The sequence below is a fragment of the Equus quagga genome, chromosome 12, assembly GCF_021613505.1.
Source record: "Equus quagga isolate Etosha38 chromosome 12, UCLA_HA_Equagga_1.0, whole genome shotgun sequence".
Taxonomy (NCBI): domain Eukaryota; kingdom Metazoa; phylum Chordata; class Mammalia; order Perissodactyla; family Equidae; genus Equus; species Equus quagga.
This window is the reverse complement of record NC_060278.1, coordinates 38,959,359-38,985,933: the sequence shown is the minus strand read 5'-3', so window position 1 is coordinate 38,985,933 and position 26,575 is coordinate 38,959,359. Positions and strand designations below refer to the sequence as shown.

The 26,575-nt window shown below is 40.2% G+C and overlaps 1 protein-coding gene across 12 annotated transcripts in view; it reads right to left on the bottom strand.

Annotated features, from left to right (window-relative positions):
• Positions 1–26,575, bottom strand: part of CDC42BPA (CDC42 binding protein kinase alpha) — a 312,972-nt gene that overhangs the window by 4,314 nt on the left and 282,083 nt on the right. For 7 of the 12 annotated variants that reach the window (XM_046678634.1, XM_046678632.1, XM_046678635.1 and 4 more), the window contains 10 exons: positions 26,209–26,425; positions 25,080–25,142; positions 22,586–23,179; positions 20,782–20,879; positions 18,315–18,399; positions 15,877–16,000; positions 14,050–14,167; positions 8,801–8,986; positions 5,985–6,102; positions 380–537 (listed from right to left, as the gene is read on the bottom strand). In XM_046678634.1, the coding sequence (XP_046534590.1) occupies positions 380–537; positions 5,985–6,102; positions 8,801–8,986; positions 14,050–14,167; positions 15,877–16,000; positions 18,315–18,399; positions 20,782–20,879; positions 22,586–23,179; positions 25,080–25,142; positions 26,209–26,425 (1,761 nt within the window). The remainder of the gene's footprint in view (positions 1–379; positions 538–5,984; positions 6,103–8,800; positions 8,987–14,049; positions 14,168–15,876; positions 16,001–18,314; positions 18,400–20,781; positions 20,880–22,585; positions 23,180–25,079; positions 25,143–26,208; positions 26,426–26,575) is intronic. The other 5 variants (XM_046678638.1, XM_046678641.1, XM_046678639.1 and 2 more) reach the window with 1 other exon arrangement.

Sequence of the window (26,575 nt, the reverse complement as noted above, 5' to 3'; positions counted from 1 at the left end):
GGCTCAGGTCACCATGGGGCCCCGCCCACCACCCTGATCTGACGTGATGTGCCCTTTCTGTTGTCAGCACAAAGCCCCTTTTCTGAGCTGAATCCGAGGCACGGAATATAACAAATGCTCACAGTCCTTTCTGCAGGCCTTTAGAAACGCAGGTCATTTTCACATAAAAGCTATTAGAAGTCTGAACACCTCCAGGGAAATCGCAGTTTGCAACCCAAGAGCCTGGCTGTGCCATCCCTGGCCAAGAGGGAACGGAACTCCTGCAGCCGAGGCCGCTCCCGAGGTAGACAGATCACTTCGGTAAAGGCACTAGACTTCTTGATACAGCATTTCTCCACAGCCCGCCTCCAGACGCTGCTGCCACACCCGCTCCACTCACCTCTCCATCAAAGTCCCTCGCTGGGGCATCACTTCCTTGGTCCATGCCTCCGGAAGACAGCGAGCCCTCTGATGGGGAGGGCATGGGCTGCCGCTTCGCGCTGTAGCTTCCTCCAGAGAATTCTCTCTTTAACGCACTGCCATTCTGTGCAGATGACCCTACAGTACAGCATTCAGGTGAAACTTTATACGTGTAGAAGGAGGTGAGCCTTTAGGTGTACAGACTGCCGAGATGACCGCAGTGGTCTTCCCACCACCCAGGTGATCCTCCCCAGTGTGGAGTCCTTCAATGACAGACAGTGAGTCCAGCTGTGGGGCTTGGCCGCCCAGTGAGCGGGCAGCACTCTCAGGGCCGCCTGCCTGTCCACTCCCTGCTCGAGCCTGGACTGCCATCTCCCTCCGATTCCCAGAGAACCAGTCGTTCAAGTCTCCACCTACGTGCTGCCTGACTGCGTCCTTCCCCTCCCGGAGCCCCTAGCGCGTGTTTCCCCATCTCCTTCATAGCATTTACGGTATCATATCAAGTTATGAGCCTCCCGTTCTCCTAATGCATGGTCGTTGCCTGTCCAGGGCCCAGCACAGGACCTGGCACACAGCAGGTGCTCAAAACACACGTGCTGGCTGACAAAGCAGAGAACAGCTCCCAGAACCCAAGACCATTCCACCTGACGCACAAGCACCACTCAGCTGCCGGGAACTTTCACAAAAGAACAAACGCGAGAGAAGCATTTTCATTACACAGGGCAAAGCCTGAGATGCAAAAATGAGGGAGTTTCTTTAAAATCACACTCTGGTCTGAGAGTTGGGTACATAAAAGGGGGGCCAGCAGCACCGAGAGGCAGAAAAACGACCAAAAAACCTTGGAAACAGTGGGGTACTGTTAGTACCTATTCAAAGCTCTCTGCATTCTCTAGTATTTAATTTTTGCTTAAAAAATGTTTTAATCTTGCTGAGCTTCAATATTAACTGCTCAGAAAAGACTGTATTGAGGTTTTAGTACAACTATAAGATACAGATCGTGGTTGTTTCAACTTTTGGCTGGTTTAACAAATCCCAATTTAGTTTTTTTCCACTAAGAATTCAAGGAAAATGTCAGAAGATGACTGTGTGGAGCATTTGTGCCTGCTGACCACCAAACACAGCACCTTCCCAAGCAGGCAGCATCGAGGCCGCCTGTGGAGGCCCGGCCGTGGTGGCTCCAGGCGGCCTCCCGTGAGGCTTGGCTGCAGTCCCAGCCCCGGCCGCATTTCCTGGCCACTGTCATTTGCTTATGGCGGAGGTTCCAACACTGGCCAGATACTGTTCGTTATATTATGGAGCTTTAAAAATATCAAGGCCTGAGCCCCATCTCAGACCAATGACAGCAGAATTTCTGATTTAACTTTTAAAAGCACTTCTGATGATTCTAGAAGGCGTCTCGGGTTGAAAACCACTGACTTAATCTTCCTGCCTAGGGGATCTGCTCCCTCTCAGCACTCCGGCCAGTTTCCAGAGATGTCCGTCCCTAGACATGTTCTGATTTTGTTGCTATGTTTCTTGGACATATACATATATATTTTTGGTGTGGATCTTCTGTCTCCTTCAATCACAACCTGCTTGAAGGCATAAGTCCTTTTTCATGGTTTCTCTTCCAATTCCATGCCTACTTCAGCGCTCGGTTTACCAAAACTGTAGTGTAAGTTATTATTTTTTAATTTGTCATTCTGAGTAGAAAACCCAAACCACCAGAGACTTCTGCTGCTCTGCTTATGGACTGAGGTGGAAGGAACTTGACTTCACGTCATGAAGCCATCGTGAGTCTGGCTTCGGAAGATCCTGTGCTTCTGGGTGTGGAGACTGACAACATGGTCCCCTGTTTCTTCTTGTCTCTCTCTTGGCTGGCTGTCCTTCTGGAAACCTTTTCCAGGATCTGGCTATTCCCGAAGCCAGTAGGAGGCACTCTATAAATAGCAGATGCCCCTTGGAATTCCTCTCACCTCTGTACAAACAGCTTGCAACCAAGAATCTCAAGACGGCCAAAGCTGATCGCTGTGTTACAGGCTTTGACAGGAATCTGGGGCTGGCCCCAGTGTGCAGCGTGCATGCTGTAACAGTGATGGGGACCTGCGCCTCAGCACTCCTAAGGAGATGGCCGACTCGGCCCTTTAAATCTCTGTATTATGCTGCAATTCCACAAATTCAAAAGCCCTGAAAATCAAATGTTTTTTCATTAAGTTTGGCATAAACTCATATGGTAGCAAACCCAATCCGAACTCACTAGAAGCTGATGATAGACTTTATTTTCAAAGACTACATTTATTTATATGTTTATAGTGTGACTAGTCATAAATTTTGCTGTGAAAATGTTAATATGTTTGTGGGTGTTGTCCCATATCTCGCTGGGAATGCAACATAACATACGGTAGATTCCTTTCTAAACTATAAAAAGGAAAATCTGAATTGTGAAAACAAACAAACAAACAAAAACACCACCTGGTGCCCAGGGTTCTGCGTAAGGGACCACGGACGTAACTATTAATCTTGTGATGCTTTCTTTGCATCTCACATCTTGATAACTTATGGTTAGTTATAATTTAAATACACTATCTTATCTAGCCACCTTTAATAAAAAGATAAAATGTTTGTCATTTTTCCAATTGGCTAGAGTTTTTCATTGTGGTCAGGGCCACAAACTGGTTAGAGATGATTTTAGGAGATAACGGTAAGAAAGACGCCAGTTGTGCCCTTCGACTCCTGCTCGTCGACTGGAAACTCCTGGAAGCCTGCTCTGTGGGTCTGCAGCAGGCACCTCTTCCCGGTACTCACGCCCGGGGGAGTCCCCTCCCCGCCGGGCCGGTGGTCTGGGCGTCACAGCACCCTGCAGAGGCGATGGTGTGCCGCTTCTGAGGCCAGGTTATAAAGACTGCTGCCTTCGTGTCTGTCTCTCGGGTCACCTGCTCTCCGGGGTGCCAGCGCCACGTCACGAGGACTCAGGCGATGTACGGACAGGCCCATACTGGTGACGAACAGGGGCCTCCCACCAACACAGCAGGCAGCAAGGAACAGAGGCCTACCAACCACCCCGTCAGCGAGCTGAGAAGCGGATGCTGTGGCCACTGTCGAGCCTTCAGCTGACGGCGGCCCTGGCAGTCGGCTTGACGGCAACCTCCAGAGAGACTCTGATCCAGACCCACCAGCTAAGCCACTCCCAGAGATAATAAATGCTTGCTGTTTGAAGCTTCTCAGTTTTGGGGTAATTTGTTCTACAGCAAAAGATAACTACCACAGCACGACTCAGCTCTGTGCTGCCAGGGCCTGAGAACAATAGCTGGGTGCAAGGCAGGGGCTCACAGCACGCTGCTGAGTGAGCACAGGTGCAGGAGACACTCAATCTGCACCAGGACGCTTCGACTCCAACAGCGAATGCTCAAAAATACGAGCAACAGATATGTGTTTTCACTGAACAACTTTTAACTGTGAACTGGACCCAGGGCAATCGTTTCTCTCAGAACTCAGTGGTGAGGAAGGGGAGAGAGGTTCCATTAGTCATGACTGGCACATGTCGGGGCCGCACTGATGTGGCACACTCTGGCTACATGCCCTCGGGTCTCCAGGCCAATGCCAGGCAACTTTTGAGAAAGTGACAGGCAAGCAGCCCTTGGCCAAGAACAGTCTCCCCAAATCAGAAGCTGCAATGACCGTCTGATGACCTGCCTCACTGCTCCTACTGCAGGAGCTAGCAAAGAGCTCAGCGGATTCAGTGAGAGCAAACTTTAATTCCATTTATCAGCCAAATATCCCATCCGTACATTCCTCTCATTCTGCAGTAAGCAGCTGTTAGCATCCTGGGTACTTTTATTCAGGTAAACAGTATCTTGTGACACGCCTTCCCTCCGCTTCGTCCCTACTGAAAAGCTATTCCTGGGCAGCAGCAGGACGTAAGTCCACCACAGGGCAGTTTGCTCTCTAGGGCCCCTTAGCTCAGGCTTCCGTGCAGAAGGATAGAAAAGACGTGCTGCAGTTCAGGGTAGAAAAAAGAGAAGCTAATACAGACTGCGAGCTGTCTGAAGGCAGGTGCTCGGGCATGTACGGCCACACCCCTGCGCCTCGGCAGAAGAGCTGATACCTGACGGATCCTCAGAAATGTTCACTGGATGAATGATGAACGTTATCTTGCTTTGTGGCAAAAGGGCGTATTCTTGAACCTGTTCCTGGCCCTCTTTCAGTTAATCGAACATGCTAACGTTTTCCCTACGTTGGGACCTTTGTGCATGTGCGGGACGTCCTCTCAAACCTGGGTGAATGGCTGTGAGCACTCTCATTCACTGCTCTGGTGGGAAACCAGCAGGAGACCCAGGCGTCACCTTAACTCTTCCCTCTCCCGTACCTTCCCACAACTAATTCATCAGCAAGTCTTCTTGCTTCTGCTTCCGAAAACATACCTGGAGATTATCTGCTTCTCTCCGTGTTCTGCAGCTCCCCAGGCCCCATCAGTTCCAGCTCCCACTTTATGCCTCCCACCAGGATGCTCACTTCCATGCTTGCCCACCTCTAATCCATTCTCCATTTGGCAGCTGGAGGGATCTTTTTAAGAATGTAAATTGATACAGAGGCTGGCCCTGTGGCCAAGGGGTTAAGTTCGTGTGCTCTGCTTCGGTGGCCCAGGGTTTCGCTGGTTCGGATCCTGGGCACAGACCCTACACACTGCTCATCAAGCCATGCTGGGGCGGCGTCACACATGGTAGAACTAGGACATACAACTAGATTATACAACTATGTACTGAGGGGCTTTGGGGAGAAGAAGAAGAAGAAAAAAGATTGGCAACAGATCTTAGCTCAGGGGCCAATCTTAAAAAAAAGAATGTAAATGGATAAAAGTCCTTCCCTACTTAAAACTCCTCAGAGGCTTCCCGTTGCCTTTTCTTTTCTTTTTTGATAAGGAAGATTGTCGCTGAGCTAACATCTGTGCCAATTTTCCTCTATTTTTTTTATGTGGGATGCTACCACAACATGGCTTGGTGAGCAGTATATAGGTCTGCACTCAGGATCTGGACCTGCGAACCCTGGGCCGCCAAAGCAGAGTGTGCGAACTTAACCACTATGCCACCGGGCCAGCCCCCACTGCATTTTTAATAAAATAAAAGATGTCTTACCTTGGTCTTCGGGTCCCTGCTTGATCTGACCTTGCCTACCTCTTGTGCTTTACTTTCCGTGACTCCCTGACCACTACCAGGTAGCCACACTGGCCTTCCTTCAAGTAGCAAAGCTGACTCAAACCAGACTCCACCCCTAGGGAGGGCACGGAGTTTCCTCAGTATGAATTCACCCCGGTGTGAACTCACACCAGCTTCCCCTGCTGTCCCCTATCACTGCCTCCTGCCTTTCCTTCAGGGCATCTCTGACCACAGTTTGTAGCATTATTTGTCTGTCTGTCCCCCAGATGGGCTGTGAGCTCTGAAAGGACTCCATGACTATGTTTGTGACAGCTGCACTGGGCTCACCGGGCACCCAGAGGGCTGAGACACTGGAGCCACTGCTAATGCACGGGGGCACCCGAGTGGGTCAGGGAGAACACGTGAGCCCACAGGACTCGGGGGCAGCACCTTCCTGCAGGCAGGGCCACTTACTTGCTGACAGGCCACTGCTGGCGCTCATGGAGCGACCGGGTTCAGGGCGGGATTTGGTGATAGATGGAATGCTGACTGAGCCACTGAATACTGTCCGACTTTCCTGAGGCCGAGGGTTCTAAAAACAAGAGAGAAAGGAAAATTCTTCAGTCAGAGAGAAGCTGATTTCCTGCAGACAGTTCTCGTCTTTATTATAATTTCAAGAAATAAAACTATCTTCACCAGAGTGATACAGAACAAGGAACAGATTATCTAACCCCTCCTACCCACAAAAGTGCTTTTTAAAGCCCTAAACAGAACTAAACAGAAGCAAACCTCACCCCAAGCCAGGTTAAGTGTTTATCCTTACGCTTATTCAAATACTTATCAACAAGTAAGCAGTTTTTCCTCGTGAGAACAGTAAGTAATGGTTACCCAGTTAGAAGTGACAGTGAAGTTTAGAATTACATGGACATTTGCAGATAATTGAAACAAAGCTTTCTACGTATGAGAGTTTTATTTGCTCAGGATAACTCAGTAATTGAATAAGCCCATTTGGAGGAAAGTCAATTAAAATTACATTCTTCTCAAGTGAATGTTTTACGGGCATGATACTGAACGTGCCAATTGCACGTTCCCATCCCCAGGCGCCAGGCCTCCCTGCTGCCGCAGAGACAGATGGGCACTGAGAGCAACATTCACGGCCTGGGTGGAGCGACTTAACTTGGGCCTCTTGGCTTGAGTAGCTTCCCATCTAATTATGGAATGGTTTTGGTGTCCAAGGTAGGAAACGGGCCTGGAGTGTGTGGAAGCCACGTACACCTAGAGCTGGTGTGAGGACAACAGAGAGCACTTGGCCTCCTTGACGGCCCCAGCCTTTTCAGACCAGAAGGGCCGCCACCGGAGGAGAGGTTGTAGCAAAACAACTAATGCCGGGCCAAACTGAGCAATCAGGAAATACACACTAGGAATGCTGGAAAACCCCAAATCACACATTCTGAAGAATCACACCTACTGAAAGCAGGCTGGTTGGCTGGCCCCAAATTCAACTACCACCATTTTGGTTCACATATCAAATTTGCAAAGTCCATGTAATTCTTAGTGTGTTATTTGTTTAAAGCAAATGCTTTACCCTCTTTTCTCTAAGAAAATAAAAAACTTAAAACAGAAACAGTCAGTGCTAGCATTTCAGCATTTGCGCACACAGCAGCAACCCTCTAAGACGCCAGCAGCATGCGCACAATGCAGCAAAGGAAAGCTCAAAAGAGATGGGAATATCAGTTTCAACTTTAAATTTTTATTGTTTTTGCTATAACCCTTCAGATACCTTGGTGGTGTCCTTTTCTATAAAACAAACCTACCTTAGAATAAATGGCAAAAATTAAGTCTATTAAAACATACCAGCAGTTTAGTAACACTGACTGATGAAGTAATGAAAGAATGATACACAGAAGATATGTTTTGTAACAGTTCATCATACATTTAGCTGAAGTTCAACTTCATTATAAAGTGATAGGAATCTGAAGCCTCTGGTCCTTCTCATGTACAAATATGCTCAAGATTAGGGTGAAACTCGCACTGACAGCAGTGTTTCTATTTATAGATGACTAACTTAAGAACATTTCCACCATCTTTTATATGAAAAAATTCTCGACTGATTAATTTATACAACATCCCTCTGGAATACACTCCCTGCAATCTGTTACCAAGCAAACAGGCTCATTTCATCACAGTTCACCTTATTTTGTCAAATAAGACGTTTAAATGACATTACAGTTTAATGCCAATGCCAATGGCACTAAAAACATTATAATTTAGAATAATTTTAGAATACAAACAAAAATACAAAAATAAACTTCTCATCCTACAGTTAGTTTTCTTATTGGAAAATTACTATATATACAAATAAAAAATTGATATGACTATTTTTCTAAGTCAGAAGTCACTATAGAAAATGGGTATGCGTGATACAATCCAAATACTTTATTATCTTCAAAACTTAAGAAAACGCTCCCTTATTAGTGTCAGCATACATCTCTTGATGGAAGTGTGGACATTCAGCTTAATGGCCACCAGCTTTCCATCCTGCTGCAAAGCCCCTGGTAACAAAGATTGATGGCGGAAAGGAAGGGACTCACAGCAGTGCCACGGTCCTTCAGAATGCAGCAAGCTGTGTGTTTTTCTCTTTGATCTAGTTTTCCTATCTTGGATCCTGGCTGGAATTAAAGGCCTATCAGCAACTCAAGGATTACGAAGACTATCTTCTTTTTGCAATTTTTGCTGTTACTCATTAACACTGCTACACTTTTTACTTCGAAGATTTTTAAGCTTTTCAAGAAGGAGTTCGTCGTAGACAGAAGGCCCGTGGTTTGGTCTCACGACAGACTTGACTGTATTTAATTCCACTAAATACAAAACATTTCTCTGAACTTAACTGGTTCTAGGGTAATGAACCGTAAAAATTTCAGAAATTCTGGGATCCCTTTTTTGTTTGTTTTAACAGAATAAAGACCCATTCAGGGGCTATTTCTTATGAGGATATCTGTAATGAAAAACATCACGATGGGAAAATAATCTAAACAGAGAAAAACTTGCAATACTATTTCAAAAACAAAACTGAAATCCTCCCAGTCCTCATCTTTTTCCTCAAAAGAAGAAACACAACAGAACTGGAAGAAAGAGGAGGAGGAAGAGGAAGAGCAGGAAGAGAAGTCTGGCGAAAGAGAGAGAGGCCAAGGAGGACGGCCCTGGGTGAGCCCTCAGCAGTGTTACTCATGAAGCCAGGCAGGGGCCCGCACGTGGTTAGTACAAGTTAACACTGACTCAGCTATCCGTACCCGCAGAGTCATAAAGCTCGGTGTACCGGGGACAGAGCACAGAGACGGGGAGCACTCAGGGTTTATGGAGTCAGGAGAGAGAAACTTTTCGGCAGAATTAACAGTCATGTGATAGATGTGCTCAAAGTTGATCGGGGAGGAGATCAGACCGGAGTGATGATGAGGGGATGGATAAGGGAAACCTGGCTAGCAAAACAACAGGAAGAAGAACAAAGGTAATGAAAATGGATTCGCTAGTTATATGTGACATTTCAGACAACATGCGAGTAGAAAAAAGCACACAAGTATCTCACATCAGAACTGAATCCTTCATGAAATACTTGCAGGCCTCAGAAAGTTCAATTCCATAACCCTCTCGCCAGTTACTTAAACAGCTGATTTGCAAAAGATCATTCACTTTATAAAGTTATTCTATTACTCTTGTCAAGTGAGTAGAAACTGGACTTTCAGAGATGCAAGGAGACTTCCAGAGTTGAGTTTAGTATTATCTTATGTGATAGAATCAAACATGGCAAAAATCTACTAAAAAAAATGAAGATAGAAAAAAAGCAAGAAATAGTTAAAGAAAACAAGTGAACCCACAACCAGCCTCTCATTAGAAGTGTTATAAAACTGCTTCTTTAGAAACCTAAAACCATTTCCTGGTATTTGTAGACCTGTGGTATGTGTTCGCTTTTAGGGATCTTATTTTCCTATAACAAAAATAGTGATAACTGTGGAATATACTAATTATTGGTTTACCTGTAAGCAGCCCAACCTTATCTCCATTCAGATACCCAAAAGAACACATCTTTTTTGTTGTTTTTTCTTTTTGGTGAGGAAGATTGGCCCTGAGCTAACATCCGTGCCAATCTTACTCTATTTTGTATGTGGGATGCCACCACAGCATGGATTGGTGACCAGTGTGTAGGTCCGCCCTCAGGATCTGAACCCATGAACCCCAGGCTGCCAAAGTGCAGCGTGTGAAATTAACCATTGTGCCACCAGGCCGGTCCTCTAAAAGAACACATTTGTTTTTACCAAGGGAAAAATTTCCCTTCAATGTTCAGGTATACTAAAAAAAATGAAATTATGTAATACTAAACATACAGAAAAAAGAGTTGAAGCCAAGGACTCTCAGTTTTTCTGATAAAACAACTTCTGAATATTTGGGAACTGTCACTCAGTACCCAGTCACTTTCTCTATTGGGAATTTTCAAGGTTCAGTTCTTGAAGAACAACTACGTTTCCAGATAACATTCTGCCATCCTCTTGTTAGGGGCAGGGGTTGAATGACTTGCTGGAGAGAAGGCTGACTGAATTTATGTTCTCATGAGTTGAGATGAGCTTGCTTTGTTAAACAAATATCTGGTAAATTACGTAGTCTTAAAAGAAAGGCTCCTGTGTAAGATATTGTTTTAAATTTAGAGATGTGAGTAAAATCAGTACTTTCTAAGGCTATTTCCAAAAAGAGAAAAAAAACGACTGATGTAAATGTCACTTTGACCTTAAGAAGCAAAATTACTACTTAAAGCTCCAAGAGGTCATTGAGCCAGAAATTTTATCTTAATTAACAATTTTAGGAACGGGTAAAGGCTAGGAGAAATGTTACGTGCTAAAAGTAAATCTTCTGGAGGTAAAATATTATCTTGCATTCAACTGGAGAAAAATCTGCCCTTTATTACCAGCATCCACTGTGAAAAAACGTAAATGACAAAAAACTATTGAAAGAAAACGAACACACTGTGTACTCTGAAGACATACTTGCTGCTTTATATTAATTGCTTACATTCTCTCGGCTCACTAAAACACACACGAGAGGTTCACATTGGATATAGATGAAAGGGAAAACAACGACTCCCTTACTATCTCTTCCATCTTCATGAGGCAAACCACCCTAGTTCATCATCATTTTGGTAGAAAGGAAACACAATTAAGCTTCTAAAGACAGCCAATAAACTCTGTTAAGTTTATAAGTAATTCACAGGAAAGCAATATTGATTTGAATAAGTTAAAACATAAAATGTCTGGGGTACATGCTCTTTGCACGGGTAACAACACGTAGCATTGGTATTTAAAAGCTCTTCTTATACACGTTAACATTGGATGAATTTAATTCATCTTAATTTTTGGAAATAGTTCACTAAACATAGATAATTCCATTTTGGTGGAAAGAACATATTAAAATCTGAGGACATATTAAAATATCTCAAGCTTCTCAATAAATATATATACACACAGATATACTCATGCATATTACTGTTTCTTTTTCAGGCATGCATATTATTGTATTGTTTACCAGTGTCTACCCCAAGATAAGCACGGTTCTGGGCAGACAATAGATCGAGAAATGTTTGTTAGGTGATTAAATGGATGCCTATGAAAAGCCCCAGCATGTATATCCTTTGCTTGTGAAAGGAAGAAAGTCAGGTGAAGATAAAGTAAGGCTGTGAAGAACAGGAATTCAGACACATAGCATCTTTGATGGAATACTACATGGACAGGTGACGAAACAGGTTTCAAAAATGTACACCAACTTCTTGTCCTGAAAATACAAAAGTGCTTACATGATAAAACATGAAAGGAATGGAAGGAACATTAAAAACTGCATTGCATTACTGGGCAAAAAGTCACTTGTGCTGACACAAAGAACCAACAAGACGGTCAAGGGTTAAAAAAGTCAGTGACAACAAAAACTGAAAATCAGGAGGTCTAATGGGAATAAGTAGCCGGCACAGAAGGCCATGGGTCATGGGGTCAAGAGGGGGATGAATCTTTGGGAAATGCTATCTGAACTTGTTTTGCTCAGTAACAAAGACTAGACCTTATTTTGAGCAAAAACATAAAACAGAGTTTTCTTTTACTGTAAGCGGAGGGAGGTGAGGGGAGAAAGGTGGAGTGAGGAGGGGTGCTTTGATGTCAAAGTTCTTACGATGTTTGCAGTTTGACATTTGCTTCACGTGCCTATTCAGGGTACTGCAGGAAGACCGAGTCTTCCTGTGCAGGAAGGTCTGAAAGGATTCTGGAGCACAAGCAAATTGATTTTCACCTGATGGCAGAATACCAAACAGAGGAGTCTTTTTATTAAATCTTGAAACTACTTCACCTTAAGAAAAATACTGTAATGTGTGGGATACAATAGAATTTATAGAAAAATTTTCTATGCTGCTTCTTGCTATGTTGTTAGAATATATGATGAAAGCCATGTATTTTTTTGTGCACCAAAATGAAGCAAAAGTGAAAGAAATTATAATTTTAAAAGGATAATACCTACTAAAACGTCGTTAACTATTGAAGAAATTTTGTATTTGCTGATGTGTTGTTTTGCAACATATGTATGTGTTTGAAATTTGTATCTCCCTATTCCTCCACAATGCTAACTACACATCAGGTGTTGAAAAACTATTTACTAACTAAATTTCAAAAAGTTTCATTAAAATAGTACATAACACTTGATCTATCAAATATAAGCTATAAATATTTAAACATATAAAAAATAAACAGTTGAAATGTTTATCATAATTAAAAAATGCTCTCTCCTAAGGTGCTCTGAACCTGACATTCTAACTCCCAAGAAGAAAAACGACAGAGGCTTGGGACTGTACAGTCATGTTACGTTTATTCCTAAGAATAAAGGGAAACCAGACTGAGGACATTAAGCAAACGTTCAGAATGGGAAAGAAGGGAGAAAAATTTGAAATCTCATTCCCAGGCAAAAGCCAAAAAAGTAGTATAACTTTTAAATGTGATAGATAAGTACCACAGTTTAATATTTAACATGTTCAGCCTTAAATTTTTGACTTAGTTTTAACTACTATATCAATATTAGTTGTAATGTTTTTTGCACACTTTCTTTATATTTACCCAATACAGCTAATAATAATCCCCATTCCAAAAGGGTAAATGACTCCTGTGAGTGATCTGAACTCCTCCAAGGAATGAGAAGTACTACAAGCGCACAATAACAACATCTGGATGACGATGAAACAATGATGCATGAGAACCTCACCTTCACTCACACACAGGCCAACTGCTTCACTGGGATATTTCAATGGGGAACTCAGACTCAAATAAATCCAGGCTTTTTGTTCCTCCCATGAAATAAATACTACTTTTAAAAGCTTAACTGCACATCAAACCATATTATCTGTCATCTTTTCTGTCTGTGACAGATGTTCCTATCTTCTATCACAGTAGAGGTACTAATGTGGGTAATTAAGACAGACTTCCTGGGGCTGGCCCTGTGGCCGAGTGGTTAAGCTTGTGTGCTCCACTTCTGTGGCCCAGGGTTTCGCCGGTTCGAATCCTGGGCGCAGACATGTCACCGCTTGTCAGGCCACACTGGGGCGGTGTCCCACATGCCACAACTAGAAGGACCCACAACTAAAATATACAACTATGTACTGGGGGGGCTTTGGGGAGAAAAAAGGGAAAAATACAATCTTTAGAAGACAGACTTCCTTAGAAAGAGCTTCTGGTCAAGAGTCATAAATCATCTCCCAAATAGCCATAGTTTATAAATCATGCGTGAAATTCTGTGCAAAATCTAGACGCTACTATAACAGATCAAAAGGGTCATATTAAAGTTTCAATACTTTGTTGAGAGTACTATGATACTAAAATGTTAAGAATAAGCAGAGCCTGGATAATTAGTTAATTTCACTAATATTCTTAATCTCAAAATAATAGATTCAAGAATCAAATCTTCACTTTGTTAACAAACAACAGTTTTCCTATGTTGTACTTTTTTCTGTAAGACTGACCAGGCAGCATGTTTATAACTGGGTGAAGGAAAAATATTTAACTTCACAATCAGATGAGAGGTGTGACCATTAATGACCAAGCCAACGTGGTTTTCTGGGAGGAAAAAAGGGCCAAATACCTACTGAACTGCTAAGTCTTAGTGAAATTTTAGTAATTTGGTAACCAAGTTCTGAATCTTGGGAGAGATCCTCTCCAGATCTGGCAGTTTCTTCTACCAACAGTAGTAAATCCATGGATGAGAGACGTTTATAGAGTATGTAACTAAATAAGAACTTGGTATGTTTGGTTTTTGATAGATGTCTAAATTTTATGTTTTTTTCATCAAGTGTGTCATCATGCATCGTACACATATTGTGATAAACTGACATAACCCTTGCCTCATTATGCCAATAAATCTTATCTATGTATATATTTAAACACATTAATATTTACGTACACACATATTCTCCCCTGCCCCCCTAACCCTCAACCCCACTGATGTGCACATTCACTCTCCTTTCTCTTACCATGGGCAGGTCTTTTAGGATCTGTATTCCATCTCCCGGACCCATGTGTGCTATGTGGTTAAAATTAGTTGGGTTAGAAATTAACTTATTTCTCATTTCTGGATCTCGTAGCATCTCTCTGTAAGATAAGACACCTGTTTAGACATTTTTCCCCATGATCAATCTAGATAACTTTAGAAAAAAATTAAGCATTTTTTTCATAAAAATAAAACTATGAAATCATGTTAATAAGGACAGAATTAAAATAATAGAATAAACTCAATTAAAATTTTACTTAAAAGATTTTGTTTTAACAGACATTTCTCCAAAGAAGATATACGGATGGCCAATAGGCACATGAAAAGATGCTCATCATCGCTGATCATCAGGGAAATGCAAATCAAAACTACACTGATATCACCTTACACCCATTAGAATGACAAAAATATCTAAAACTAATAGTAACAAATGTTGGAGAGGTAGTGGAGAAAAAGGAACCCTCATACACTGCTGGTGGGAATGCAAACTGGTGCAGCCACTATGGAAAACAGTATGGCGATTCCTCAAAAAATTAAAAATAGAACTACCATACGATCCAGCCATCCCACTACTGGGTATTTATCCAGAGAGCTTGAAGTCAGCAATCCCAAAAGTCCTATGCACCCCAATGTTCATTGCAGCATTGTTTACAATAGCCAAGACATGGAAGCAACCTAAGTGCCCATCAACAGATGACTGGATAAAGAAGATGTGGTACATATATACAATGGAATACTACTCAGCTGCAAAACAGAACAAAATCATTCCATTTGCAATAACATGGATGGACCTTGAGGGAATTATGTTAAGTGAAATAAGCCAGTTAGAGAAGGATAATCTGTGTATGACTCCACTCATATGAGGAATTTAAAAATGTGGACTAAGAACAGTTTAGTGGCTACCAGGGGAAAGGTGGGGTGGGGGGTGGGCACAAAGGGTGAAGTGGTGCACCTACAACATGAATGACAAACATTAATGTACAACTGAAATTTCACACGATTGTAACCTATCATTAACTCAATTAAAAAAAAGGCAAAAAAAAAAAGATTTTGTTTTAGATTTTAAATAAAAGATCTTATGATTGTGGTGGGAAAATGGAGAGGGTTCTTTTAGTGCTTGGATATCAAAGAAGTCTACCCTAGGGGCTGGCCCCGTGGCCGAGTGGTTAAGTTCGCGCGCTCCGCTGCAGGCGGCCCAGTGTTTCGACGGTTCGAATCCTGGGCGCGGACATGGCACTGCTCGTCAAACCACGCTGAGGCAGCGTCCCACATGCCACAACTAGAGGAACCCACAACGAAGAATACACAACTATGTACTGGGGGGCTTTGGGGAGAAAAAGGAAAAAATAAAATCTTAAAAAAAAAAAAAAAAAAAAGAAGTCTACCCTATTTTACAGGTAATTCTGACCGTTTTATGTATTTCTTTTAAAATACTTGATAATACTTCAGAAATGTTTTTATACGTAACTGGAAATACTACAAGCCTATTTCTGTTTGCTCTGAAGAGAACAGGTAATGTAAAGTTCTTAGATATACAGAGGTTTACTATATGCACAGATATGCTCTATTATGCTCTATGCTTACATTACAGAAAGGTCCACATTCTAAAAATTGTAACTATTCCATACACATTGAGAAACGAATCAAATTACACTGAGAAGTATTCTCATTATTGCAGTTTTTAACACCATAGATGACCGACAGATTTTCAGAGACCAGATTTTCCTTCCACATCAAATGCAGTATTACGACCAAACAGTCCTTCCAATGCTACAAGCGTGTGTGGGTGACGGGCATAAATTAACTCCACCTCCTCTGCTGCATCCTCTCCTCTTCTGGGACTCGGAAGGAGTAACGCCGCTTGTTGTTAATGTTTCTCACCATTTGTTTCCGACTATTATCGGACGTTTCAGGAACTACTAGCTCATCCCCTTCTGTAAAAAAAATACAAAGAATAATGATGTTCTTTAAAGTGCTAAAATGCTTTTTATCCATTAGTCTCCAAGACAGTACAAATATCAGTTAATTGTACAAGTACGTAATCAAGCATAAATGATAAAATTATTTCTACATATTAAAACATTTCCTTTGCAAGATCCAACATGCAAGATGTGGTCCTTACTAGGAATTGTGCTCCCACTAGCTTCCTTTACTAAAGGTCAGAATCTGTTGTTACTTCTACTCTTCTGATCTTGAGGAGAAAGGATACTTAACTGTATACATTTAGCAGTCCAGCACACATCTTATTCTATTTCAATTTTAATACCTATAGGTGAACAAACTTTCAGCCATGGGCTCCCAAAACATGCTGGGATATGTGAACATACTCTAAGAATAAGAGACAATCGTAGCTATACACCACGATAGATGCCATTAGGTAAGGAAAAAGAGAAAAGGCAACCTTTACAAGTTTTTAACACCCAAAAAGCTAAAGTGAGAAAAAGAAGGTGGGAAGAAGCCAAGTGGGGCTGGAAGGCAGGCCAAAGTTGATAATTAGTAAAAAAAAAAAACCCAGCATTCTCCCCATACTGTCGTAGCTTAATCAGACTGCTTTCCTAATGACCAATGTGAAAAGGACAGAATTTTCAAAGTGGATGAGAATATGAAACACAATTCCGGAATCTGAGAATTGTGAGGATGAAGCATGTGTTGGTGTGTTGCGATGGCCATGGGAGGTTTTGGATAGCCAGAGGGCTGCAGGAGCACTTTGAGCTCCTGAGAGATGGAGGAGAAAGCAAGACAGAAAAAGGACCTCTGGGAAATGGGATTTCCTCCCCTTTTCAAAGGACAAGACAACTACATTGAAATTTTGGCAGGTCTTCCTTCTCTAAGCTCTACCTTGACTCTCAGCCTAGAGCAGAAAGATGGAAGCCCAGGAAAAGACAAGTTGGAAGAGGTGTCACCCTATAGACACAAACTGGGTAATGCACACAGTTTATGATCATCATGATCACACACAGTGAGAACAGAGTGAATCCAATGTTATACAAATATTCGGAATTCCTCTAAAAAATAGATCCAAAATTAAATACAGGGTCTTGGAAGTGAGGGGCCTAAAGCTTAAGTTTCATTAGCTTCATGGCGAATCCATCTGTGAGTGGGAATCCCTTCTAAAACCTGAGTATCCTTTCTCGAGTCATACTGGAATATCCTCTTAGGACAGGTCTACTCCTACAGTCACCAGACTGGATACCAAGAAACCTCCAGTGCCAAGCGGATGTACCAGAGCATCCAACCTGAGGCCCAGCAACGTGTCCGTGTACTTTAGTACTTAAAAACAAAACAAAAATGACAAACCTTTGATAGATTTCTTTTGGATAGTAGAATATATAAATTTATTGGAGAATACGGGGGAAAAAGCATAAAGAAGATAATAATCACACTACTGAGAGAGAACTGGTATAAACATTTTAATGTGTTTTCTTGACGCCAATGTTTTCACTTACGTTTAAATCAATTTAAATTATTATTTTAAATACATAATGTACCATAAGAACATCTTCATTAAACAGATCCACCACAAAAGATCATAAACTTACGAATACCTTTGCTACACAGAAATTTGTTGCTAAGACATGAAATTAGCTTTATTATATGGAAGAGACCATTATAATAATATTTGTTAAAGTGAGATTTTAACTGTTCAGGTCACTCTGACTGGCAAACATTTCATTTTAATTACACATGGACAGGCTCCCTGGCCGGGACTCACCCCACAACTCTGGACACTGCCCTGCTCCTCGTAACCCCAGGGCACCCACTCCCTTCTCCTGATTCTGGGCACTCCGGGGACTCTCCTCTCTTCCCTGTTTCTGCCGCTCACGTTGTCGTTAGCACTTCAGAAGCTCTAAGCCCTGTGCGTTGGCAGTAGATGTATTCCAAAGTCCCCACCGGGACTCTGGATGGGTTTTCATAATTTTAGTGGTACAAATTTTGGTTAGGTTCTACAGTATTAAAAACACAGAAGATATATTCAGCTATACTTTACTTACCTCGGTACTCCACAGAAAAATAACAAGGCAGGTCAGAAAGAAATATTTTGCTTGTACGGCTACGCGAGCTTAACAGGATGACTTTTTGTCCAGTAGTTTTATTATACTGAGAGAGTATGATAGTGGCCAAGATAACAGACTTTGGAGCAAGATACAGTTGAGGGAAAATCTGGGCTCTGCCACTTATTATCTTTAGGCAGTCAGCTTAGAGAGGACATTTCCATTGAAGCTATCCGATTAATGTGTATTTTCTTACCTGCCATCTTATTTTTGAAATATATTAATCTAATTGTCTCCAACCCTAAAAGATTTAATGATCCTTCACTGTTTAAGGGTCGGACCTAAAATAATAAAAAACGAAATTAGTATTTCAAGAAAACCTTCAAAACTTAAGTCTAAAACTTTTGGCCTATTTATAAAGCACATACTATTAAGATCTTTAATTTATCCTTCCCCTTCAAAATATAGCCTTCACAGAAAATCAACAAAAAATGAACCTTAGTTCTGACTGGAAAGGTACAGAATTATCTAATTTGAACAAAGTTTAATAATAACATTTTAAAGAAAGAATATTCTGGGCAAAAATAAAAAAAGTAGAAATACATTTAAAACTTAAATTTGACTTTTTAAAGCCATTAGTGACCAAATGATTATACTAAGATATCAACACAGCTACTTTATGAATCTTACTTGAACTAAATGTACATGAAAGACAGAAAGGAGATTGTGCATCATTGGGGAAAGGAAGGACGGTCAACAGATGGTAATGGAACCGCTGGTTATCTACACGGAGCAAATGAAATGGAATCCTCGCCTCACACCATACACAGGAAATCAATTTCAAACGGATTAAAGATATATAAATGTAACAGGCAAAACTTTCAAACTTTTGAAAGAAAATAAGGGTCATATCTTTCTAATCTTGAGGCAGGAAAGAGTGTCTTAAATGGGAGAAAAAAAGATAAACCTAAAGGATGAGAAAGATATTTTTAACTACTTTAAAATTTCTAACAATAAATTTTTAGCAAGACAATATAATTTATTGTTTTCTTATAACAATAAATGTTCAGCAAAATACAACATAAAAATGAATAGAAACTCACAAATGGAAAAGATTTACAACACCCATTACTAAGCCAGTATCTACAATATATAAAGAATTTCAATAAATCAATAAGAAAAAGATGACCAATCAAACAAAAATCACTTATTATGGTTATAAAACTATGAATTCTGGCAATGGCAAATATCAGAGACAATGTGGCTCAGTAAGAACTCATATACCGAGTGGGAGTGTCAACTGGTACAATTACTTTGGAAAATAATTTGATGTATCCTGTAAAGTGGAACACTTGCATTCCCCATGTCCCATCAATTCCGTTCCTAAGAATATGACTTAAGGAAACCACTGCACACACGAACCAGAAGACAAATGCAACAATGTTCACAATAGCAAAAAGCTGGGTCAATAACTCAAATGTCTGCTAATCAGAGAACTGATAAATAAATTATGATCTATTTACCCAACAGAATATTTTATAGTAGTGACAAGCAATAAACTTTTAAATAGTATGTGTAATAACATGGATGAATTTTAGAAACACAGTAAATGCATGAAGAAAGCAAGGCAGGAGATGACATACAACATAACATTATAATCTCAAATGCAAGAAAAACTGAATATATTGTTTAGGCCTATGAAAATATGCAAAATTTTTTGTATTTTAAGAAAAGCAAGGGAATGATAAACACACCATTCAGGATAGTGAATTTCTCTGGGAAGAGGCAGGGGTATGGGATGAGGGAAAAGTACACAGGTGGACGCAGTGATATTGATAATGGTCTGCCTCTTAAGTTAGGAGGTGGGTTCATAAGTGATCAGTTTATTATTATGTTTCATAAAGGTCATATATTCTTTCGTGCATATGACAAAATTCACATGATAAAAATAAAATGGAAAACTAATTGAAACCAGCCAAAACTTACAAACTAGAGTACGATATTAAGTTGTTTCATATGATGTATTTACAAGAGCTTTTTTCATTGTTGATGTGGTTTAAAATTGGGGCAGATCTTGAAATATCATCTTGGCTACTTTATTTCCCCTATTCCTCTAAACCCTGTCCCTCAACTAATGATGCATGCTACATATCTACATGAAACTGATACTCTTCAGATTTGCAAAATAGCTGTTCTATACTTGTAAAAATTCTCTTTATGTTATCAAAGGGAAATATTAAAGGAAAATATTATTTTATTAGGAATATGTGACATCTTTATTTTTTAATCATGAGATACTTAAACACAGTTTTGGTTCCAAATTTAATCACTTTTTCAGCATGTGAAATCTGTCTCAGAGGATTTAAAATTGCATACCATTATGTGAAAAACAGCTATAATTAAGAAAAATATACTCCCTCAGAGCTCCTTAAACTAAAGAGGAAGATAATACTGACATTCCAGGTTCTAGGATATATTCTATTTGTTCATTATGATAATAATCATACTTTATATAGTGAAACTAATTGTAATAAAAACAATATGATGTTGAGCTATCTATAAAATTAAACAGCTTGATTTTTTCTTTACTATGTTTTTACTCTTAGCTAAGTCCCAAATTATCAATTACATATACCAAAAAATTCTGAATTCATGAAAAACAACTAGTCACATCAGTGTTTCGCTCATTAGTTCGCTTAGCCCACATTTTAATGTTATCTTACCTTTTTGAGGGGGAGAGTCTGAATCCATTCCATGGAGTTCACATCAAAGATATCCACCGCGTTCTCACTATACACTGAGAGATAGGGTGCATTGTAACCTGGGAGAAGGGGGAGGGGACAGTTGGCTGGTTACTGCAACTATTAAACCCAAAACATTTTGAAAGATCTTTGCTAAACAACTGTAGAGTAGAATCCCACCCAAATCCTGTTCTTCTCATATGGTAGTCGTCAAAATATTTCTGAAATAAACAGAACATAAATCACAGATGGGGAGATTGTATAGCCATTATAATACAAAAGGATTCTGTTAACACCAAGGGTATGATATTCCCTTACCCAATACTAGTTCTATAAAGAATTTCACTACATTTTAAAGTACTTGATTCCTAAAGCCAAGCTATTGACAGTAAAACAAACTTACAAAGTAGCGAAATCTTTAGGTAGGAGTTCTAGTCACAGTTATGAAGGTACGATAAAGGACCTGGCACAGTGACATGAGCAGGGGAGATGCTCCGTATACACTTATGGAGAGGATAAACATTGATAAATGGTGACACAAGCAAAGAGATTAAATGATTTACTTAAACTAAAATTATGAATTAAACTTTTGGCAGAGCTATTCATAAAACCCAGATATTCTAATTCTTACTTCACATTAGAAGTAATACTTGGAATTAATATCTGATTAGGTTACAAAACAGCATTCATTAAATATGATGCCATAGACAGGAGTATATTTTTCAGAAGAAACAAAACATTAAGAGTAATCAAGTCTGGGTAGGCAGGATTAGAAGTATTTTTCTTTTGTTCTTTTTTTGTGTATTTTTAAAATTTTCTGTAATAAGCACGTCTGGCTCTCCTAAGCTTTCTTCTACTAAATCTTACCCTCCACTGTCCCCATACCCGTCACTCCTCCTATCTTGTCACAGTGGAAGAGGCTGCACTCCTCCTGCCCCAAATCCTTCCTCAGGTTCTGAATTCCACCCTCGCCAGCCTTCTTGAGGAACTTCCTCTATTTCCTGCGTTTACCAGACAGACAACCTGCCCTAGCCCCCTAGTGGCTACTTCCCTTCAGCATTTAAACACACTCAAGTGTCTTTCACTAAAAACAAAACACTTTGGGTTAGATACTCCTACGTGCCTATGGAACTCTGAACTTCGCTGTCATAGCACAGATTCTCCTGCAACTTCTGGTTTGCTCATGGACCCATCCTCCTGCACTCCATGTTCTGTGAGGGTGAGACTGTCTATTCTGCTCATTGTTCTATCTTGTACAGCGAAATGCACATGACAAGTATTCAACAATTTATTGTTTTAATCTTTCTTGAAAGAGTACAATAGGCAATTTTAAGTATCTACCCATCTAGGTAAAAACTGAATAACACTTCCTATAGATGTGACATTATACCTTTACATCACCAATTAAATAATTTACTTAGTAACTACTTCTCCAGAATAAGTCTTATGAGCTATTAAGGTTCACAAGCACTATATTTCTGGGGACCATGAAGGTAACTATTTAGAATTATTTCAAAATACAAGAACATGGGTTAACAAATCCATCTAAGTAAGATATTCCATAGAAAGATTAGCTTTAATTATGTGCATGTTAATGTTGACCTTGTAGGCTTATGTCTAAGTACATATGGTTACTTTACATAAAGAACATAACTAACACTTAGGAAAAACTTTAAGGATGACCTAAAATAATAACTTGTTATTAACAATGAATACATATAGGAGATGAAGTAGAAGGAAAAAGAAAGAGACAGAAAGATAAGAACCAAAAGTAAGAGAATCTTACAACAAGAGGAAGGATTTGCTGGCCACATCAACTCCTGCTGTCTAGATCTTCGGCCCTGGCAGTCGGTATATATACCAATGCTGTTAAAACACAGCAGGTACTCTTTACTGGAGATCTCAACCGCGCAGATGGCATCCATTGGTTGATGTGCAATAAATGACAGTGTGTGGTCGTTTGAATGGAGCATACTGTACGGACTTCCTTCTCCATTCAAGGGGTATCTCAGAAATCCTGACTGGAATCCCACACAGAGTTGTTCACTGAAGATGGCCATCCACTGGACATTATATGGGACTTGAATTTCCTTAAATTTTCTGTGACGGGTCTTGCTCTGAAATAGTTCATAACAGAGGACCTGCCTTTTCATAGCCACACACAGGCATGTAAGAGCTCCGTGGCGCACTCTTCCAGAAGTTATGGTTTGACACCCTTTAGTTTCTGCCAGCTTATAAAACTCAGTCTCTCGCCCGTCCAAAGCTGACAGAGGAAAAAGTCGGACATGACGATTTCGTCCTGAGATCACAGCAACAAGCTGATCATTTGGAATGAGTTCAATCTGATGAATCTTCTTATTGTCACCAACTCTAATAATTTCTATGCAAAAAAAATAATAAGTCAAACGCAAAATAATGTTTTGTTTACTTATTAATCATATATTCCAATTATACTCAAAAGGATATAAATCAACTTAAAATAAAGACACAGATACACATAGAGAAGAATTAGAGATCAGAAAAATTAGAAGAAGAAAAAGGAAGATAGTTATACCTATTATAAGATAATTTAGCCCACCTATAGTAAGGTATTAAATTCAGCGCTGAGATTTCTGGTAGCCAAGGCAAAGAGTTCCTGTATGACAAAGCATGCCAGATCTTCAAGAAAAACCGTTTTTACTGGCACTAAATTCTAAGGAACTTTACCATGGAGTTCCCATTTTAAAAAAGTTATTCATATTTCACTAAAGGGCAACAAACAATATAGTTTAAATGCAGTTTTCCCATGATCTAACCTGAAAGAAAGATAGAACTTAGAACACTATTCAAGAACGCTAAATTAAATTGGTTCCTTTTTGTTTCACCCTGTACAGTCATGCAATACTTAATGACAAGAGATACATTCTGAGAAACGTGTCATCAGGTGATTTCTGTCGTTGTGCAAACATAATAGAGTGTGCTGAAGGGGAACAAAATTTGCCACCCCAAAATGTGTCTCTTTAACACGAGGATTATTTCAGGCTGATTATTTTTCAGAAACAGTCTTTCTGAGAAGGACTCAGAAAGTTTTTCTTGTTACCTCTCCCTTAACTGCCTAAAAGAATTCAGATAAAAAATCCATCTGAGGAAGTAAGCTATCACCTAGAATAATGTGAACTAGGTGGCAGACGGGGAGGAACCTAGAAAAGCCTGTTGGTTGGAGTCCCCTCTGTGTTCTTCTGTTTCTATCTGGCCAAATAAACATTTGATTTCCATACGCTTGCTTGTTTTCACGTACCTGTGACTTGACTTCCTGCCCCTTGCAGTCCCTGACTCTCCCCACCCCAACATCCTCTTTCGTTTTGGTTGCGCACGGTGTTTAAGGTGAGCGCTTTGGTGATTTTGGTGAGTTACTTGGTTCTCCTGGGTTTCTCCCATGTACACACGTTATTAAACTTTTGTTTTTCTCTTGATAATCAGTCTCATGTAAATTTAATTCTTAGACTAGCCAGAAGAACCCAGAAGGGTAGAAGAAAATCTCTTCCTCCCCTGCAGTACTACAGAAACCTAGATGGTACACACCTAGGCTACATGGCACTAATCTTACGGGACCACCATCGTATACGGGGTCCATTGTTGACGGAAATGTCGTTATGTGGCACATGACTGTATTTAATTTCTCCCTGGGAAAAAACAACAACAGATACATTTTTAATACTCTTAGAACAATGGAAAAATCAAGTTGTATTTTCTTTCTTTCTCTTTTGAGGAAGATTAACCCTGAGCTAATATCTGCCGCCAATCTTCCTCTTTTTTTGCTGAGGAAGACTAGCCCTGAGCTAACATCCATGCCCTTCTTCCTCTACTTTATATGTGGGATGCCCGCCACAGCACGGCTTGACAAGCAGTGCATAGGTCTGCACCTGGGATCCGAACCAGCAAACCCCGGGTCGCTGAAGCTGAAATGTGTGAACTTAACTGCTGCACCCCTGGGCCAGCCCCAAGTTGTATTTTCTTTCACATACCATCTGTAGGAATGCAATCTGAGTTCAAAGAGCAGAACTGTTCAATAAAATGACACAAGAAAGACAAAACACACTTGGAAATTTTAGAACTCAAGAGGATTATAAAAATTAGAAAATTATATTTTGACTTATAAACACATCAAATTAGGTCTGGAAAATTTCAATTATAGAATAAACAAGAGCAAATTCTGCTCTTTTCAGAAACTAGAACCTAGCAGTTAGAATTTTCTAACAACACATAGTTCAAAGTTACTCCACAATAAAGTTCTCTCTTACCATCTTTAGTGACATGCACAACAAATAACCCTTCTTCATTTCCCAAAGCTATCCTCTCGTGATCTATATAAGACATAAATATAAAACATTTGCATTAGGTAAAAACTATGTAAAACTAATAGAATAAAATAGATAATAAAGAAATTTGGTGCAAAAAATTGAAATAAAATAATTTAAAAACAGCAATAACAATTTATGCTACTAAATTTCCTTTCAGATTACAGTGATAAATATTATCTCATGTCTTTTTTTAATAGAACAATCATTAGAAAATAATCTATATCAACACTTGGGAAAAAAAGTAAATGTTTATTCAATAAAAAGAGAAAAAAATTAAAAACCTAAGTTTGTTAGTATCCTGGGGGTCCAGTTCCATTTCTTGTTTTGGGAGGGAAAAATTGTGAAAGGCATTTGAACCCTACTCACTAAACTTTTCATTATTTACTAGAAAGTAACAAAAGAGTTGCCTATCTACCATGGTGAAAATTTAAACTTCCAGACATAGAAGCTGTCTCTTTTTCTTTCTTTTTTTTGTGAGGAAGATTAGCCCTGAGCTAACTCTGCCCATCTTCCTGTTTCACATGTTGGATGCCTGCCACAGCATGGCTTGATAAGTGGTGCGTAGGTCTGTGCCTGGGATCCAAACTGGCGGACCCCTAGCTGCTGAAGCAGAACATGTGAACCTAATGGCTATGCCACTGGGCTGGCCCCCAGCAGCTGCTATTTTTTGAGGGCATTTTATATGCAGGGCACTCTGTGTTATGTATTCCATCCAATTTAAACTTCCCAATAACCTCTGAAAGGTGATTAATATCTACATTTTACACAGGAAACTTATGTTTTAAGAAATTAAACAACTTGTTCTAATTCACACATGCAGAAAATAAATTTGTTAATAGGTTAATCTTTAGCATTGTTGCTTTTTCAGAAGAGAACACATTTGAAGAGTGTTGTTTACTGGAAACAAAGCTGTATATGGTTTCATTCATTCAATAAACATTTCCTGAGTGTCTGTGATAGAACACGTTACACTGTTGGACGCTGGGGATTCCTCGATGAAAGCAGTCCCTGCTCACAAGGTAGCTTAGTAAACAATTAGGACAACATGATAAATGTTATGAATTCTTACCTATGATTGCAGCTGCCTGGGTTGTTTTAATGAGGGGTAGAGTGCTGTCATAAGCCTCTTTGGGAACATAGACTGAGCGGTCTCTGAATTTGTTTTTCTTCAAAATCTTGTGCAATTCACTCAGCACTCCCACCCACTTACTCTTCTCATTCTCACTATCTGCCAGCATCAGGATCGAACATGTGTTATTAGATGCTGAGAGCTGGGAAGCTGTGACCTAGAACAATTAATCAATATTCATGATATTAGAAAACAGACACACTTCAAGCCAGTTTTATGCTTCTGCTAGTTTGCTTAGCACTATCCGATAAACAGAGCATTCATTAAATAATTCCTTTAACAGAGTTCAGCTGTTCCTAATCAGAAG